Source organism: Phodopus roborovskii, unplaced genomic scaffold, assembly GCF_943737965.1.
Source record: "Phodopus roborovskii unplaced genomic scaffold, PHOROB, whole genome shotgun sequence".
Taxonomy (NCBI): Eukaryota; Metazoa; Chordata; class Mammalia; order Rodentia; family Cricetidae; genus Phodopus; species Phodopus roborovskii.
In genome coordinates, this window is record NW_026126434.1 from 23,655,477 (window position 1) to 23,675,313 (window position 19,837).

Here is a 19,837-nt window from a genome sequence, read left to right on the forward strand (position 1 = left end):
TGACTTCAATCTCCTAGGACCCATGCAATAGAAGAACTGACTCACACAAAATGTCATCTAGCCTCCATGATGTGTGCATTGTGACACCAGCATGTGAGCATGAGTACACACACACAACCATACACAGGCATGTGCATGTGCATGCACACAAGCCATGTTCGCAAACGCACAAGCCCACATGCATGCGCGTGCGTGCGCGCGCGCACACACACACACACACACACACACACACACACACACACACACACACTGAATGTAACGAAACTACTTTTGGACAAAGATTAAATGTGGTTCTCTGAATTGACTGAATAATTTATAATGTTGCTGAGAAAAGGCTCCAGGCCTACTCAACAGCTCACAGCACTAGACAAGCAAGCAAAGACCTTCGGGAGTGAGGAGGGGACAGGGGAGGGGATGAGGAACTCAAGAAACTTACGATGTTCCCCTGCCGGATAATCTCAGAGTATCCACACCAAACATGGCCACTCTGAGTCCTTGGCAAATTTAAAATGAGGTCTCCATGCTTCCCTGGGCCATCCCACCAGAGAACTCCTTATTCTCCATTGTCCAGCCACAGCCAAAGCCCCTCCCTGAGTCACAGTCCAGTGTGCCTAGCTCCAGTGTTCCTTTGGTTTGTGGCTGAAGTTAGCACTGCTCACACTCACCCTGGATGCTCACATGCTGTAAAATCTCTGAGGGTGAGCAGTGAGCTCTGGGACCAAAGGTACAGACAATCACTGCGAACTTTCCCACTGCACTCTCTGCAGAACTCATCAAGGCACCACCCCAAAACCCAGCTTCAGGACTGGGGAGCTGGGCACTTCTGAGGTCACTCCATTAGTGTTCTTATGAGGAGACAAGACTACCCATGTGCTGCCACTCACTGCTGGGGCTGGTAAGCATCCCAGGCAAGGCTCCTCCAGTGCTCTGCAGTGCTTCCTGCCCCTCCCCAAGCACCATGCCCCTCCAGTCCAACATGCTCTGGGTCCCAGAACAACACTCTCAAGCCCTGAGATGGCCCAACCCAACCCGCATTCTACAAATAGAGTCCAAACCTCAGTTTCCTTTTGGCATGCTGTCTGTCATATGCTTCAACCTCCCAGTGTCCAACCAGGAGGACCTGCCTGTCCTAGGGCTCAGTGAACCCCACCATCTGCAAATTCAACTGTGCACCCACTCTGACCCATTTTGTGTCCCTGGAGTCCTGGGTCAGCCTAGTAACTGTAAGCCCCTATGTGCCTCACCTTTTTGGTCCATTCCACTATCCTGTTTTCAGTGAAAGTCTCAAACATCTCCTGGAAGAAGATGCTGAGCTTCTGCTGTATCAGGGAGATGGTGATCTCAGAGACAGGCAGGGCAGCCACTTGGGCGATGACATCAGCCACTCGGCCAGAGCCCTCCACTATCACGCAGGGCGTACCATTGGTGATGGCATTGTAGATGGTCTGCAAAACCAGAACCAAGTGTGAGCTGGCCAGAGTCCTCACCCAGCTCTTGACATGTCTGAAATACAACATCATTCAGTAGCAGCTAAGGATGCATGGCACTTGCTACTAGAGTGAGCCTATGAAGCTGGAACCTTCTGGAAGCCCTCACTAGTTTAGTGTACTCCACTCTTCAAGAGACAAAAGAGCTGTTGGGGACACACAAGGAGTGTGCCACTGATACACCTGACTCAGGCTTGTCACCCAGTACCCAATACCACTGTAACAAAAGGGTTCATGGCAGAGTCATTGAACAGACCCACTCACAGGGATGCTGTGTCGACCCAGAATGACCACAGCTTGGTGGGGGGGGGGGTTTACAAAGACCATGAGGAAAACGCCAGACTTCAGCTGCAGGAGCTGGACTGGAGCCAGGGCCTGTACTCTGAGAGTAGTGCCTGGGACACTGGGGGAAGGCCTTCCAGAGAGGCTCTGGGAAGAGAGCCAGCAACCCCACTGGGACCTGGGCTAAAGCCAAGTCACCTCTCCCACATGAGGGTCTACCCATTAGGTGTGTCCTCTCCCACCTGGAAACATCCCTGTCCTGTGGTGGATACCCTCCCCTCCATATCCTGAGGACAGCATGCCATGTGTGTTCGCAATGATGGCACCAGATTTTAGCTAAGGCATCCACCAGTCCCTTCCTCCACAGCAGGGCCTGGGCCCCATGACACACAGCAGCTACTACTCACATGTAGTGTGCCAGGGCCGCCCTCCAACACCACGCAAACAATGGGGATCTTGATGGCCACACCTAGGCAGACATGGAGCCCATGTGAAGGTGTATTGGGGGAAGCACAGACCTACTATTCAAGGCTGCTTCCTCCACCCAACCAACTCCACGCTAGTCATGTGGGAAGCACCAGCTGTGCTGAGTGGTAGATAATGGACAGCTGCTAAAGGTGAACGTTGATGGCATGCAAAATGCTCACACACCATAAAATAGCAAACCCAAGACCACCTGGCCATTTGCCCCACTCCTATCCCCAACACCTGCCACTGTCCCTGACCACTCCCCCTTCCCTACCCCATCTTTCCACCTGGATTCTACCCCATCCTGATTGAATTCCTGTACAGAAGGGCCAAGAACAGAACCTTATTTTCTCTACCCAGTGGACTACTCTAGCCAGCCTGCCTTTCTCTGCTGCTCTTTTTATGGTACCTCAAAACCCAAGCTGGCCTAAGGAATCTCGAGGAGGGGACTGATCCATCTGGCATGGGCTTAGAGTGGGCCACAGGTTTTGAGTCTTCTCCCCTTCTACTCAATGCCACCCAGGAGGCAGGAGAAATAAAGGTACCAACAAGGGTCCCTGCCTTCACACACCTCACCCTGGATTCTCCTAGTCAAAACGGTGCTCTCCAAGTGTGGTGCCTAAACAGACAACAGATCCCCCTGGGAACTTAATGGGCATGCCAAGTTATGTGCCATCCAGGCCTGGGGGAGGTGATTTTAGTGTGGGGGGTGACCAGCCCCAATGGGGACCCTGATTCAGGAAACAGAGAAGTTTGGAATATGATGCCCAGCGTCATCCCAAACAACCCAGGTTCTGAGCTGGAGCCCTCCCCATGCTCACCATGCTCCCTTTACCCTCTCACCTCACACACTGAGTACTCCCGCCCCTCCTCCCACAAGCAACTGTGAGTCAAGCTACCATCTCCTCATTCCCCAGCCTGAAACTGTCTCTAGCTGAAAATGTAGACCATTTGATAGCAAACAGATAAGCCCACAATGACACTGATTAAGGCAGCAAGAGAAGACAGGTCCCCATGAAGAAGCAGACAGAGACCCAGGAAACCAACACAGGTGTGTTGTGATCTCCCCTCCACGTATAACACAGGCCGTGGCCGACTGTGGCTCCGACACAGGGACAGCCCGGTTCTTTCTGCCCCAAATGCCCTTAGAAGTGTGTGCATTTACCTCCTCTTTCCTTTGTTTGCTCTGATATGAACTTCTCCAGCTTCGTCCTCAGGGGAATCTCCACACCATACTGGCCGTGGGTCCCATCATCCACCAGGATGAAGTGGGAGTGGTTGCTGTCCAGGCACGTCAGATTTCCTTGGCCTTCCTCATCCAGCATGTACTCAGCAGGGAAGCCTCCCTGTGAATGACCAGAGAAGACTCAACAAGTCAGTAAAAAGTTATACCGGTATTCTGGAAATGGAGTCTAATGGATTGGATAATGTCCTCCCTCAAAACACCAATTCCTAAACAAGAATCTGCAGGTGTCCCTTATCTGGACAAAGGGCCTTTGCAAATGTGATGTTTAAGGATCTAAACAGGAGAAAATTAACCTGAATTATCTGGATGGGGCCTCGGGGAGCTCCCAGAAACATCAGATGTTAAAAGGGCAGTAAGATTCCTTATCAGAGCCCCAGAATAGTGTATAACTTCATCTTTGTTGGGGCCAAGAGATATGGTGTCCATGCTGTGAATGAGGAATGTCTGTAACTGTAGACAGATAAATTAGTTTCTTTCTGCTACCAGGTTTGTGGCCATGTTTTACAGCCTCCAGAGAGTCTAACCTGCTGGGCCAGACACCTTCTCTACTGTCCACAGAGAATGGGACAGTTAACAAGCAGAGGGTTCTCAACTCGGAATTCCCCCGGCCTCCCTTAGCCTCAGACTTAACACTATAAAATGGATGTGCAAAACAGAACAGTTGGTTTATCCTGCTCAGGGAGACACTCCATGATTCTGACACAAAAGAAAGACCAACACTGTTCTTTAGAGCAATTGTGCCTGACAAAGGACCACTGAGCCAGGGAGACTGCACAATGGGCCAGGCACACTCTTGTCAGCAGTGACAAGAAACTTTTTCTAGTCACAGACTATATTGTCCTCAGATTTCCCTGACTAAGAATGAAATGTCCACGTCCTCATTAGGACAGATCCAATGTGTCCTTAGAAAAGTCCACTTAGTAAACCAAGTTACCTAACTCAGGTCTCCATTCTTAAGCAGCTGCTGAGCCAAGCTCTGGGCGTAGCATTTTAGAGCAGCCCAACTTGCTGATGACTGCCAGAAACTTCGGCTCTGTGGAGTTCCCAGCTGGAGGCCTCTGAGCATAGATGCTCAAAGTTAAAAGCTCAGGCTTTGTGGTCAGAGAGCTGGCTCAATCTAGCCCCAATGCTTGCTTGGGGCTGTGTGGTCCTGGTCGGTCACTCACTTCCTTGAAGCCCATTTCTCATCAAAGCAACTCTTAGGACACACCCCCACCTGGGAATAATCAGCACATGGATCTCTCCTGTAATCTTCACTGTGTCCATGTCAGCTGCCAACCTTGCTCACTGTATCCAACGTCTTATATTACCTAAGTCAGAACTGTGTCCTGAGACCCTCAACCCATGCTGACACCCTGCATGCATGCTCCCTGCAGCCTTTGTAAAGAGGTGAATTTCTCTCCCTCTACCCCCAGCCTTCCTCTTCTAACCCCGGTTCACCCTAGAGCTACTCACTGTGGGATTTATCAGCCCTTCTCTGTTGTGGATGGTGCCCCAAGTGGCTACACCAATGGTGATCACTTCTCCTTCTTTGCAACTGCTGCTCAGGCTGAAGTCCCGTACTGCCTCACCCACCTGCTTCATCACACCTGTGTGGGAACCCCCAGTGATGATCCAGGCCCCTGGAGAAAGAAACAGATGTCTCTAGGCTCCAATGTGCATCTTGCCAAGCCAGTGCTAACACCCAGAGTCCCACTGTGCTCCTGACAAGTGATTTCATCAGACTCTCAAGTCTAATGGCAGATATGTCTCTAAGCAGGATTAAGGAGGAGACAGACACTTTGCTGTGACAGTATTTTCCTGATGCCTTTCTGGGACCTGAGCTCCCCACATTGCAAAGATGACAATGAGACAGACCCCCATCTTCTCTCTGCAAGCCTTTCCTGGCATTAAATAAAACCTAGGGTCTGGAGAGAGAGCTCAGTAGCAGTTGAGAGTACTAGCTGCTCTTCCAAAGAACCTAAGTTCTATTCTTACCACCCATGTCAGGAGGCTCAGAACCATCTATAATTCCAGATCCTGTGGCTCCAATGCTATCTGTTATCTTCCACGGGCATCTGAACACATGTGGCGCATACACACACACACACACACACACACACACACACACACACACACACACACGACATTCAGGTATGCAGGCACTAAGTAAAATTAAATCCTTTAAAAAAAAATCTAGCACGTTAGCACATGGCAGTGGCTATGTGACTATAAACATCGGTTTATATATAGTGTGAGCTGAGAGGCAGTTGGCCATCAAGGGAAGTGCTCATGGGGCTCACCTGTGGTTTGGGCCACCTTGACAAGGCCCCTCCGGAAGATACTCTTCAGCCTCAGCTTCATGTTAAAGTTCTTGGCCCCGCCAGTCACTGAGATGAGGAGGTTGGGGACATCCAGGCCCCAGTGCTGGGTCATGAGTTGGTAGATGACACCAGAGGGTGTGTCCTGGGAGACCCGGACATACTGCAGGGGAATCATGAGCTGGTGAGGGCACCTTGCAGGAGACACAGCTCCCAAGTAAATCACACATAGAATCTTATTATTACTTAGCTTGGCTTGTTGCTAGCCAGCTTTTCTTAAACGAACCCGTCCACCTTTTGCCCCTGGGCTTTCCTGTTCTCTTAATTCTGTAAATCTTACTTTTACTCTTTGGACTGCTGGGTGGCTGAGCTCTGGCATCCTCCTTGCTCCTCCTCTGTTCTCCACCTATTTATAAACGCTGCCTGCCAGCTCTGCCTATCCTTGCTCCAGCCTCACTATTGGCCATTCAGCTCATTATTAGGACCGTCGGGTATTTTAGACAGGCACAGGAACACAGCTTCACCGAGTTAAACAAATGCAGCATAAACAAAAGTCACACACCTTAAAATAATATTCTACCACAGTTCAGCCTGGGGCTAGACACCCTGAATTCACACCCAGGAAGAAAAAATAGCCGGCAGTATATAGTTAGGATATGGGCTGTAAGAAGAAAGAGGTGAGGCCCGGAAGAGAAGCCCAAAAGTACAGGGGCTCCCTAGGTAAAACCAGGCTATTCTTTACAAAGCCCCTAGACCCAGCTCCCTCTCCCAAACTTCGTCTTTCCTCTTCTTCTCTGCTTAGGGAGCATCTCAGACTGCCCCCCACAAACACCCTCCTCCTGCACTGGCTCCTCTGTGTGGTTTGACCTCTACCCCATCTGCTTCCTGTTCTCACACTTCCAGTTCTGGCCACCCTCTGCTGGCCCCTGACCTGCCACTGGGTTTCCTGGGTTTGGTCCTGATTGGTGTATACATTGTCTGCCCCTGGGTTTCGGGGAGGGGAGAGAGCTGGCAGCCCCAAGCTTCACATTCCAGAACACTCTAAGCTCCTGGTGGAGTCTGTGTGTGTGTGTGTGTGTGTGTGTGTGTGTGTGTGTGTGTGTGTGTGTGCGCGCGCGCGCGCGCATGTCCGGGCACTCGCACGTGCTCATGTGTACTGGGGATGGAACCCAGAGACCCATGTTTTCTGCAAGTAAACACTGCAGCCCACAGGATCCTGCAGGTGACTAGGATCCACCCGAGGGGCCCATAATGGGCAGGATGATGGACAATACAAGCCCAAAGGGACATTATGAGTCTCCAGAGCAAACAGGACACATCATAACAAAGAATGTAATTGGTACCACAACGGCTGTTCTCACAGGACTGAGCCAGTGTCCAGGACCACCCTCTCACAGTGTTGCTCTTGGACTGTAAATCACATGACATCCAGAAGGAAATGGAGTGTGGATCCACATTGCAAGTGCTGCGGTTGAAATATGAAATGTTTCCCCACAGGCCCGTGTGTTTGAACATCTGTTCTCCAGTTGGAGGTACTGAGATGCTATGGAACCTTCTGGAGAAAATGGATTTCTGGTTGCTGGGGAGCAGGACTTAATGGTGACAGCCCAACTTCTCTGCTCATCTCTCGTCCATCTCTAGCTCCCCATCTCTCCCTCTGACCCACCAAGATGCAACCAACCAGCAGCGTCATCCCCTCACCCCACAGGTTCGAGCACCTGGAACTCCATCAAGTTTTCTCCACCATAATGAACTATATCTCGATGGGTGTTGTTGGCACATGCTTTTAATCCCAGCACTCAGGAGGCTGAGGCAGGCGGATCTCTGTGAGTTCAAGTCCAGCCTGGTCTACAAGAGCTAGTTCCAGGACAGCCTCTACAGCCACAGAGAAACCCAGTCTCAAAAAAACAAAAAACAAAAAGCAAAACAAACAAACAAACAAACAAAAAAACACAATGAACTGTATCTCTTCCAACCATAAGGCATAATAAACTCTTCCTCTAGAAACTGCCTTTTTGTCAGGGGACAAGAAAATAACATGGTGGGGACACACACACTCAGGAATGGGTTCCCTGAGGTCAGAAAATACCTTATAAGTTTTCAATAAGTGTCCCACTCACTGGTGAAGCAGGAGTACTATCCCCCACCGCTGATTGTCCCTGGCTTGGGACTGTTCCTGTCACCACCCTTGAAAAAGCAATGGAGCCAGGAGGCTGTCAGGTTAGGAACCTGTACTGGAGATCAGCTGCTTTCAAACCCACCATGGCTCTGTCTATCATAGCTTTGAGTGAAACCTGTCCATGTCTCCCTTCCTGACCTGAGGCCAGGTGACGGGACCTCTCCTGCACCTGTATCATCTCTTGCCCAGTGTACAGCCACCTGCAGTGGCTCCTGCCTCTGCTTCTCACGTGGGGCCTCTCCCTCTCCCCTCCCATCCCTCAACACCATTCATTCGCCAACCACATCAGTGCCAGGCCCTGAGTTCTTCTCCTCATTCCCCTGGACCCAGACAGACAGTGAACCCTTCAGAATGAGCTCATAGCCGGGTGGTGGTGGCACACACGTTTAATCCCAGCACTCGGGAGGCAGAGACAGGCTGACTCAGGTGGAGCTCTGTGAGTTCGAGGCCAACCTGATCTACAGAGTAAGTTCCAGGACAGCCAGGGCTGTTACACAGAGAAGCCCTATCTTGAAAAACAAAACAAGACAAACAAACAAATGAGCTTATGCAGCCCTTAGGAAGCCCTGTACTCTTCCCTCTGCTCATGAGCCTCTTTGCCTGAAGAGTGCCCAGCTCCCCATGCCATTCCTCAGAGTATAGTGGGTTCCACACACCTAGATGCCTACTCTCATTCTCCCACCCTGCTACAGTGTCACAGGGACCAACACTGAGAAGAATGGGTGTAATGGAACCCACCTTCCCCGCTTTCGGGCTCAGGCCTGTGAAAAGGATGTCGCCAAAGGCATCTGTAGGCATCTCATGGACATGCTTCTTCGGGTCCCATTCCTTGCCTTGAAAGGCATGAGGCTTGACGGCCACCTCCAAGTGTTGTTCACGGGTGTAACCACATTCACACACCACCTTCCTGTGAACATACCAAGGTTATCACGGGAGTGAATGCCTCTTATGATCTCTACAGGAACACCAGGGGCCTGAGGAGAGCCAGGACATTCATTCCACTCAGCAGTGACAAGACACCTTGCCTGAATGTCAAGGGAACCGTGTGGCAGTGAGTATGAGGCATCCTGGCCCTCCCAGCCAGGCGGCATTAGCCAGGAACCAAACAGGGATAGCCGGTGGCCTTGGACTTTGAACTTTTCTCATGTGGCAGTGGAGGGATGCTGCCCTCAGACAGGGTCAGGACCAGCTAAAACTCAAAAGCTGGAAAAATCATGGGTCACACCAAGCAAGTCAGCCATGACAGACACCCACACCAGGATGGTACAGGTACAGGAGTTAACCTGGGGAGGATTTGACAGCAACTAGGTTAAAAATGCTTCCATGAGTGACTAAAAATACCCTGGAATGAAACTGCAGCTTCTAGAAAGACAGAGAGCACAGCAACTGGAAATCACAGCACTGCAAAAGGTAATGACTAAGAGAGGAAAATAAACCAAAATAGAAACGCATAGACATGGAACCATGGGGAGCCACAGGGTCATCAGAGTCCCGGGAAAGAAGGAAAAAAAACACACCTACAAAGCCGTGTGAAGAAATGATGCCCTATTTCCTGTTGACCACTCTACCCCCCCACTCCCCCATTCCCCACCACCAACACCCCAGCCAGCCAGGCTATCTCCCTGTGGATCAAAATGGCAAAGATCTGTGCGGTGTAACCAGGGGACCCAAAACATTTGAGCTCAAGAGTGGTACAACAAAGCACTAATGACTAATGACTAAAGTAAGTAAAACATGAGGTGATGTTTCCAATTAGCTCAAGTAATTAACAAGAGTACAGCAAGATGATGCACCTGGTGTTCTGACTTTTCCTCTTTGGTTATATGAAAAGAACCTTCCTGCCAGGCCTTTGCCTTTCCCACGAAGAAAGGCCTTTCCTTTGTGACAAAGGTGTGCCTTTCCCTGGCACACCACCAGGATTCCCTTCATGTCCTTGTTTTCAAGTGCATTCCATCAGTTACCATGGTTCATGCAATTCTTTCTAGAAGACCACCTTGTGGGAAGAACATTCTGCACACCGCCCCATTGACAGTTCAGAGGAAGTTCACAGTTTTCTTACACAGGTTCTCACAACTTCCCGTGTGTGTTTCAGAAGTAAACAAGTAAATAATCTGAGTGAGCCACCAACAGTGTAAACCCAGAGAGATACATGCTAAGAGATGACATTGTCAAACTTACAAAACCAAAGAAGAAAAAAAGAGCTGCATGACAGTGAGACCAAAATGGCACCTGCTGATTTCTCTACCCTACAGGCTTCTTGGTTTTGTTGTTCTGATCTGTATGAGTATTTTGCCTGTGTGTGTGCCTGGTACCCAAATAGGCTAGAAAAGGGCATTAGATTCCCTGAAACTGGAGATAGAAGCAGATATGAGCCACTATGTGGTTCCTGGGAATTGAATCCTGGTACTTTGAAAGAGTGGCTAGTGCTGTTCACTGCTGAGCCATCTCCAGCCTCTTAGAGATCTACCTGCCTCTAACTCCGAGTGCTGGGATTAAAGGCACGTGCCACCACACCCATCTTAAAAACAACATACTTTTATCAGAAGCCATAAAGAATAGATTCTGTGTTGAAAGATTAAAATTCCATACCCAGCAAAACTATCCTTTGAGAGTGAAGAAGTCAAGGAATGCTTTTAGCTGAAATACCATTAAGGATATTTGTCAACAGTAGAACAAGCCCAAAGAATGGCTAAAGGGGATGGCACATAGCTCAGTTGGCAGGGAGCTTCCTGGCATGCTCCAAGATCTGGGTTCAGTCCCAGCACTGCATGAACCAGGCATGGTGATGCACCCTGTGACCCAAGTATTCAGGAGGCACAAGAAGATCTTAAATCCAAGGTCACCTTCTGCTACATAGGGAGTTCAAGGCCAACCTGGGCTACATGAGACCATGTTTTTTGTTTTGTTTTTAAAAAAAACCTATAAAGGAAAATATCTAAAAGGAAGTGAAAGGACAAATTAAGACATTCTGAATATCAGAGAGGAAGATGAAACACTAGAAAGAGTAAAAACATGAGTAAATACATTTCATTTCTCTTGAGTTTTTAAAATGATGTTTTATGGTTGAACTGGGTCAAACATGGTATTCTAAACAATTGTAAGTGAGGATTGGTAAAAGGAGGTATTTCTATACTCTACTGCAACTCTCAGCATATCAACACTCCTGGATTGTGACACGCTTTGTTATGTAACTTCATAACGGCAGCAACCACAAGAAACTGAAATGAAACAAAACAGAAAACAAAAACAAAATGGCACATTTAAACCCTAATGCAGCAATAATTATATTAAATGTAAGTGATCTAAATATACAAGCATGCACGGTGGCACATGCCTTTAGCACTTGGAAGGCAGAGGCAGGTAGATCTGTGAGTCTGAAGCCAGCCTGGTTTACAGACAGACAGACCTAAAACAAACAAAAACCAGGACCTGGTTATTATCTACAAAGTCTCATATCAAATATATACAATTAGAGAATTGCTCAACAGTGAAAAAGTCGATGCAAGAACATGAATGGAGCTAAAGGGCTATGTGTCAAAAGGCACAGGCCCCCACCCTGTGGTGCCATCTGTGTGACACAGACCCAGAGGTTCATGACTCTATTCATGTGACTTTCTCTAAGTGACTATAGGAAATCTATGTGAAGATTGGAGTACTGGTTGCTACAGGGTGAGAAAGGGTGGAGTATGTGTGTAACAACAAGGGGAAGTATAGGGCCATCTCTGTGGCAACTGAGCTGTATGTATCCTGTGTGAGTGGTTACACATGCTACACGTGTGATGAAAGGGCATAGTGCACTCTGACCAACGCTGAACTCTCCGTTTTGATACAGCACCACTTTATATGGAACAGGGCTACTGGGACAAGGGGGCTGGCATATCTTTCCTTTAAATCTGCAATTCTTTCAAAATTGGAAGTTGGACACAGAACAGAAGCCTGGTGCAAAAGAGAAGAGGCAGGCATAATATACTAAGCCCTACAAAAGACCAAGTAGAGTGAGGCAAAGGGCATATCTAAACCAGACAAACTCAGACCCAGACAAGCAGGAGATGATGGCTGGGCCAGGAGAAGCAACCATATCTTCTGCCACTGCTGCTGTGGGTTTGGGAGTTTCCACCTCAATTTCTCTGTCATTATCACTAGAGGTTACAGTCCCTGGCCTCATTCTGAAAAATCATGCAGACCCCTGAAAGAGACTCCAGGCACTTTTGGCTTGCAGGGATCTTAAGGAACACTTGTGTGCTCTCACTTTGTGGCTGGGGTTAGGGTGAAGGCAGCAACATGCCCCTGGCTGTTGTATCTTGACCTGCTGATACCGAGGATGCCACCAGGCAATACCAAGCTATCTCTTTTCTCTCTTCTCTTTGATGGCATGAGGTTTTACACACACACACACACACACACACACACACACACACAGTGTTCTCCATCCTGGCCTGGAACAGAAAGCTGTACTGTGTCAGATAACTAGACAGTCTTGCCCTATTTTGGCATGAACAAGAATGGCATGCTGAGAGGAGGGGAGAGCTCTAGGGAGATACTCAATGCTTCTGAGTCCCTCTCCCAGATGTGACAGTCCCGACTTCATTCCTTTCCAACCCCATTTCAGCCTCTGCACTCTATGGATGAGGCTGCAGGATAGGAAAGAGGTGATGTGCCCTCAGTTGGAAGGAAGTGCTCAGCCACAGGGGGGAATGTCTGGTCTAGGGTAGCAATAGTCCAAAAGGACATGAGATACATCCATGCTGAGCTGAGGGTGGCTACTGGTACTGGGGGGGACTAAGAAGTGAGGGGGATGATGTAGCTAGGCAATAAAGGTTCCAGGCCTAACAGGACAAGCCTGTTGGTGACTGTGTTGCTGAATCAACACAGCTCCTAAGCTCTGTCCTGATGAGGATGCTGGCCACTTCCTCTGCTCCTTTGCTTGCCCCATGGCCAATAACAGAGCAGGAAGCATACTCTCTAGGAATAGGATCAAAGGAAAGATTCAAAACATGTGCCCCCCTCAGCACAATGGGGCTGAGTAGGCAACAGAACCTCTACCAATGAGGTCTATGCTGCTGCTACAATATGACACTTACTGAACACTGGTGTTTCTTCTGGTTTGCAACTATGTGGCCAAATGATTGTGAGTACATGCCTGCCATGCTCTCCTACATGATGATCGTGCACTTATCCTCTGAAACTGTAAACAAGCCCCCAGTTAAATGCTTTAAAAAAAATAAATAACTGCCTTGATCATAGTGTCTGTTCATGGAAATAAACAGTAGCTAAGACAGGCTCTCTTTGGCTTCTAAAGCAGAAGTCCTAGCATAGGCAACCGGAGAAGGCACTTTCATAGCCATGACCCTCCACTTTAAGGAAAACCATCAGCGAGCATCCTAACTCTCAGTGAGCTTGTGGGGTGGCCTTGGGGACCCCCTAAGCTCACACAGACCACATCAACCAAATCCGCATTTACTTTCTCTCTAGGCCCTGCCTAGCCTCAGGAAGTGAGGCTGATTACCCAGATCTGAGCAAAGCCAGCATGTGGGGAGGCACAAAGAAGCTGTCCCTTCCCCTGGTCTCCCTGGGGCATGAAGAGAGCTGTTCTTCCCACATGGAACCCCTGGCCCCTTTCTGTGTTGGTTTCTCAGTGTCCGTACAGAATGGATTCTAAGCTCCACAGATAGGGAAATTCCAGGACACTCAAATCCCTCCCATGTGTCAGTCATAGATTTGCATAGAATGAAGTCATTCTCCTGTGAACCAGGGGTTACAGTGTGGATAGCACAGGAGCCATCGCATTGCTTAGAGAATGGCATGAAAGGGCAGACAGGGTTTTGTTCTGTTATTTTTCAGGGAAGTTCACTGGAAACTGATTGTTCCCTAGGTACAGTAGGGTTCCTGGAGTAAAGCTGTGAGCATGTGGTGGTGACCTCTCCCTCCAGGACCTATTCCATTATGACCCAGAAGCAATGAGACTCTGCTGAAGAGAAACCAGGCCAGGGAAGGGGCCAAGGCCTCCAGGTCCCTGGATTTCCACTAACACGTGTGGAGAGGTCACAGGGCTCAGAGACAACATGACCACTCAGTTTGAACACAGTACAAGGCATCTCCTTCCCACATGTCATTCAGAACAGAAGGGCCAGATGCCACTTGTGAATCTGGCCCAGGAGGTCATAAAGCCACTCAGCCTTGGTCGCAGCCCCAAAGGCCCTGAGCAGTGAGCAGGAGAGACACCAGCTAAGCCCCCAGGCCCAGCACAGCCATCAGAAGGAAGAGGAAACACATAATTGTGCTGCGGGAGAGGCTATATCCTATACAGCTGTGGAATCCAAGGAGGCTACACTGCAGAGGTGGTGTCTGCCATTGGCACTGAGGAGTAAATAGGAGTGGGGGGGGGAGAAGTAGAAGAAAGTAGGTGGTTAAAGAGTGGGCTGCTAACATGAATCATCACCCAGTTCTGTCTCAGGGACCCCCACCTCAGAGAACAGTATCCAAGGGTACTGCATTCCCAGGAACAGGGATGGGCCCTCATTTGTTCCATAGTCCCTCTGGCTGTCCCACCTGGGGAACAACAATATCCAGAAGCCTAAAGTGACCAGACCGCTAACACCTCCAACCTAGTCTTAGAAGAAACCATATTCTCACTGTGGACTAAGTGAAGGGAGAAAAGGTGGCCCAAGACTTGGCAGCAGCAGGACCCTCTGGCATGGCTTTTAAGGACATTTGACCTGTGGACTTCCCCTAGGTTCGTGCAGTTCCTGAACCCCTGAGTCTTGGGAAACCAAAAAGCTCCAAAGACATGTAATGAAGCCCTGGCCCACCAGGCTTGATCTGAATGTTGCTGCTACACAGCCACAATTAAACTCCATACAGGTCACCCTCTGCCATAGGCCAACCTATTTGCAAAGCACATTCTACTCCCTAGGGGGTCTCTTAGGGACATGAAAGTGATGGACTGCCATGTTCCTCAAGATGAGATGGAGAGACTTGGGGATTCTCTGCCTGGAATGGTGGATCACTAGCTGCTCCTTTCCTGGCCCTGGCTGAGGTCACACAAGTGGGTCTGATTAGCCATTCAAGCTGCATCAGAACATATGGACCGAGACCTTAATCAAAGCAATGCCACTTACCCTGCATCAGAGAGTTTAGAACTTTCCACGAAATACACACACTCCTTCTTCTTGATGTTTTCAGGAATCCATGAGCTGAGGTTTTCTTGCTAGGTAGGAGTCAAAAGGAGTATGTTGACAATATGAAGCCACATACCCCCAGGACTCCCTTAGACACCTCTCCGCTCCCTGACCAGCTTCCACTGAGGGACCCAAAGCAACCCCAAAATGTAAAACTCCCTTGCTTGGGATCTGGGTGTGTACTCAGGAGACAGGGATGAGCCTATGCAATGGTATTCTCTTGGGGATAATTTGTGCTCAGCACTTTACAGTTTATATGCCCACATTGCTTTCCTTGGGAAGGATATGATATGAAAAGAACGTCTGGGGTGAAAACCTGGCACCTGGCTTTGGAGACACCCTCCTGCCTGCCTGTCTGACCACATACTCAAAAGTACTTTCAACATGACTACTCAAGGGTTTTCAGTGACATTTGCCTGGGACCTGAGGTTCTTCCTTTGGATTCCACAGAAAGAGGAGCTAGAGTTATTATGCAACAGGGAAAGAGAAGTGAGGGCTTCCAGCATCTAGCACAGGGCCTCAGTGTCGCCTGGCCATTTCCCACGCAGTGGAGAAGGGGAACAGCTGCAGCTGAGTAATACTCAATACGCAGAATGACTGGTGTTATACTATAACCTGGCTCTCCTCTCCCAAAGAGCATTCCTGGGTGGGGAGCCCTGAGGTGGGCAGACCTGGGAAAGAAATGAGCCTACCCTATGGTCACTGACTGCCTTGATGAGCCCAGGGTGACCTAACCAATGGACAGCCAGTGGAAGCCTACCTTCTCAATGAAGGGACTCAGAAGCCTCCTGCTCTTGGAAAGGCTGCTATTGCTTCGCCGGAGATTGGGAACCATGCCAAGATCAGTGGCCCTCCTAGCCTCCACCCCAAAGCCCTCCTCTTGCTCAGAGCCAGTTCTTCTCCGGTCTATGGACTCCATCCTCTGAGGCTCCAGACTCGCCCCAGCAGAGAGAACACTAGATGCCTCGAAGGAAGTCTTTTCTCATTTGTGAGGCTGGGAGTTCTGAAAAACAAAACAAAACAAAACAAAAACAAAAACAAAAACAAAAACAAAAAAAAACAAAAGAGAGGTATGAAAATATATATGAAAGAGGAAGACGAGACTGTGGTTCTGAGAGGCACACCCACCTGTTTCCTCTGTGGAGTCTTCGTCTATTTCCCCTTGTTGGTCTGGACATTCTCCAAGCTTCCAGAGTCCTATCACCTCAGACAGTCTACAAGCACACATATGTCTGAGGACCCTCGGAGCCCGTTCCTAATGGTTGAAATCTCAGGCGTCTGTCTCTATGGCTCTGCCATTCACCAGCTCCCTGAATGAGTGCCCAGACCAGTGAAGGGAGACAGATTCCTGTGGCCACCACATGCCCTGGTATGTGCCCTGTGGTTCTGCATCTTGTGATTACAGAAATCAGTTGGCTTCTTTCACTTTCCAAAAGGAAAACAAAAGCCTCTGCTACCCACAAAGTAGGTTTTGGGAAGTACCCTAATGCTACATCCTGAGAAGCCAGGCATTCACAACAGCCAGCCTGCTGGGCAAACCCTTCCTCCTGGCTCTGCTTTGCAGAGTTCATAAAGAGCTGCCAGTTTTCCTCAGTTAACAACTAAGAAAATATGTGGTGGCACAGACCTTTAATCCCAGCACTCGGGAGGCAGAGGCAAGTGTATCTCTGAGTTCAAGGCCAGCCTAATCTACAAAGCAAGGACAGACAAGGTTACACAAAGAAACCCTGTCTCAAAAAAAAAAAAAAAAAAAAAAAAAAAAAAAAAGACATCCCTGGACCTGAGATGTACCCCAATGCTATCTGTGATGCTAATCACCCCTCATTCCACTGCTCCTCCAACAGGCATAGAAGAGGGGTTGCCAAGGGGCAAATATCAACCACACACCTCAACCTCTCCCTTTGCTGAACATCACTTCTCCAACACCAGGTCCCCAAGCTATTTCTCTGCCCAGTTGCTGGTCAACACTCCTTCCTGAGGCTCTTAGAGCTGAACTGTGGCTACAGTTGCTGACTTTAGGCAGATGCTCTAGCCCCTTGATCTGCCATCCTCTCCCCAACCCAATTTTTTCCCCAGGACTAACTCCTTGCCAGAACCTGAGGGTTGTAAGGATGAAACCTGGCCAGCCTCTTGCACAGCTGTGAGAGTATAGGACATGGCTTGTCCCTTTGTGACTTTTCAAAGCCTTGTCTTGTATACTCAGTAGCCACCTACCTTGCCTCCTATCTACAGAGAAACAAAGGAGCCCAGGTGACAGGAGAGGAAAAGAAGCCAATACAGCTAGAGGCAGCTACCCTGAGATAGTCCAGCCCCCAAATCCAGGAGCACAGTAGGCATAAATAGGCATGGGTGTTTGATGGCTTCACCTGTCCTAAGGACTTTGAGGTATCCCACTGGGTCTCTGCAGATGTCCTGGAAACCCAGCTGCAAACAGCCCTGAGATGCCCTCTCCCCTGGACCCATAACTGCCCTCAGGTCATACTGTGACCCTGGCTTGGACCCTTTCCCTCCCCATCCTCTGCCCAAAAAGAGTTAAAGGCCATAGATGACCCAGGACTGACATTGACCTTACTCAGCCCATCTAGCCTTCAATGGGGTTCCCCAGTCAATGACACCTACGTGAAGCTTTGCCCTCACTAGCTTACAGCTAAACATTTCCATAAACAGCATAGGGGTGTGTGTTCAGAGCACTCCAAAGGTTAAAGAATGAATGAACAGACAGACAGACAGAGAGGACTTGGCAGTACCTACAACCTGGATACAGAATGTACATGACATCTATAAATCTTCCTGGATCTGGTCTACCTATAGTAGGCAGCAGACTGGGACAGAGCAGGACCCCCACATGGGATGAGCCTTCAAATCTGAGCTCTACACATAGGCACTCTTAGAGACAGAAAAGGGCTCAGACTTGGGCAGGGGTGGGCAGTGGCACACCCTTCCCTACAGCCTTACACCAACTAAGTCTAACCCCAACTGAGTCCAGCTCACATTAGGAATAGATGTATAGCCAAATGCAACTGGACTCCGGAAACATTTTCCAAACTGGCATTTGAGCTCAGGACCTCTGAACCAGGGTGTACCTGGGCACCCACCCACCCCAGTGCACAGAAGTACCAGAAAACATAAGAGGCTTCAATGTGTGGGGTAGGGAGGTGCTTGTGAGCCCCGGCTAGTGGCTGGGACATGTGGCACCTTCTCCAACTTGCTCCCTATAAACTTTATGGAACTCAGACTTCCCGCTAGTTCTCTGCTTGCTCCCCATCCTGGACATACCAGCCTGGAAAGCACTTGGGTTATGATAAACATCTAGACACAGTAAATGGCATCGGAGCTAATGCCCCAGACCCCTGTGAGGGTCCAGAGCAATCGCTGGGAGCTGTACCGCAGTGTGGGCACAGACCACACCAGCTGGCATTGATCCTGTGTCATGCACTAGCTCCAGAACCTGTACCTGAGTGAAGACCAAAACCCTGCAGCCCCTCAACACCCCAACTTAAGCCCCTATCCCAGGGCACACCCTTCCCCCACCCAAGCCAAAATCTCTGCACCAGAATGCAGACCACACTCCAGCCCATGCTGGAGTCCAACCAGGGTCCAAGATTCAATCTTTGCACTTTCTTCAGCCATACTCAAAGGACACAGCAACCCGTGACTCTGCACCTTGCACTCCCTCCCGGGTCTAAGGAGCACCCTCTCCACACCCCGCCTGAGGCCTTGCAACCAGCACTCCCCCCGCCACCCCCCCACCCGACTGAACCAGCATTTCCTCTCCAGATGCTGATGCTGGGTCAGCCCCCTTCGCCAGCACCGCCGGGTACCTGCTCAGAGGCCGCGCACCCCAGCGTCACTCTGCGCAGCTGCGCGGGACAGCAGCGGCAGCCCTGACCCGCACCTCAGGGCTAGGCGCAGCCTGAGTGGCCCGCCCTGCACTTTGCGTCACTCAGCCTGATTGCGTGGCAGCTGCAACTAAGAACGTGAAGCCAAGCATGTGCTGTCCCCCATGAGATGCTCCAGCTGCCTGTCAGTCAGCCTTCTCAGGACACCTAGTGACAGATGCTCAGAATAAGGGCATTTGCGGTCTGAGGATCAGATCTTCAGCAAAGCATAAAGCCAGCCGTGTCTCCAAGCCCTGAACCACAAAAGCAGCCTGGGATAGATAGTCAGGGCCCCTGTTGGACTTGAGCATAAAGCCAGCCGTGTCTCCAAGCCCTGAACCACAAAAGCAGCCTGGGATAGAGAGTCAGGGCCCCTGTTGGACTTGAGCGTAGTTAAGCACCCGATATACTCTTGTCTCAGAACCCTCCTGTTAGAAATCCTTGCAGTTACCCTTACACTAGCAGCACCCAAAGTAAAAAGAAAAAGAGAATGACACTGGATCTGAGGGCAATGTAAACCTTAGGGTCCCCCAGAAAGAAAGAACCCAAAGTATCAATCCCAAATTGAGCCTGAAACAGGGTTAGTACCAGGACCCAAAGATGCCAACCCCCCAGTACCCTGAGCATGACAAGGACCACACTGACTCTTAAGAAGCTGGCTGTGACTTCCTCAACCATTCTTTCATCCCCAAATCACACTCTGCTTTCTCCATTCCCAACACCAGTAGGCAATGCCCAGCAGAACTCCTGAGCCACGGGCCTCAGTGCCAGGAATGTGAAGAGGATTTACCCAGGAAGTCATGCCTGGCCAGCAGCTTC

At 49.7% G+C, this 19,837-nt stretch overlaps 1 protein-coding gene across 4 annotated transcripts in view; it reads right to left on the reverse strand.

Moving 5' to 3' along the window:
• Positions 1-19,219, reverse strand: part of Trpm2 (transient receptor potential cation channel subfamily M member 2) — a 45,501-nt gene extending 26,282 nt beyond the window's left edge. Inside the window, exons 1-9 of one of the 4 annotated variants that reach the window (XR_007834682.1) lie at positions 18,962-19,219; positions 15,901-16,143; positions 15,081-15,169; positions 8,701-8,869; positions 5,766-5,946; positions 4,939-5,105; positions 3,403-3,583; positions 2,177-2,238; positions 1,245-1,445 (exon numbers count right to left, since the gene is read on the reverse strand). Coding sequence is in view for 3 of the 4 variants with exons in the window: in XM_051187007.1 (XP_051042964.1) it covers positions 1,245-1,445; positions 2,177-2,238; positions 3,403-3,583; positions 4,939-5,105; positions 5,766-5,946; positions 8,701-8,869; positions 15,081-15,169; positions 15,901-16,059 (1,209 nt within the window). In the remaining variant the exon portion in view is untranslated. Of the gene's footprint in view, positions 1-1,244; positions 1,446-2,176; positions 2,239-3,402; positions 3,584-4,938; positions 5,106-5,765; positions 5,947-8,700; positions 8,870-15,080; positions 15,170-15,900; positions 16,225-18,961 lie in introns of those variants that run through there. The other 3 variants (XM_051187007.1, XM_051187009.1, XM_051187008.1) reach the window with 3 other exon arrangements.
• Between the last annotated feature and the right edge of the window lie 618 nt (positions 19,220-19,837).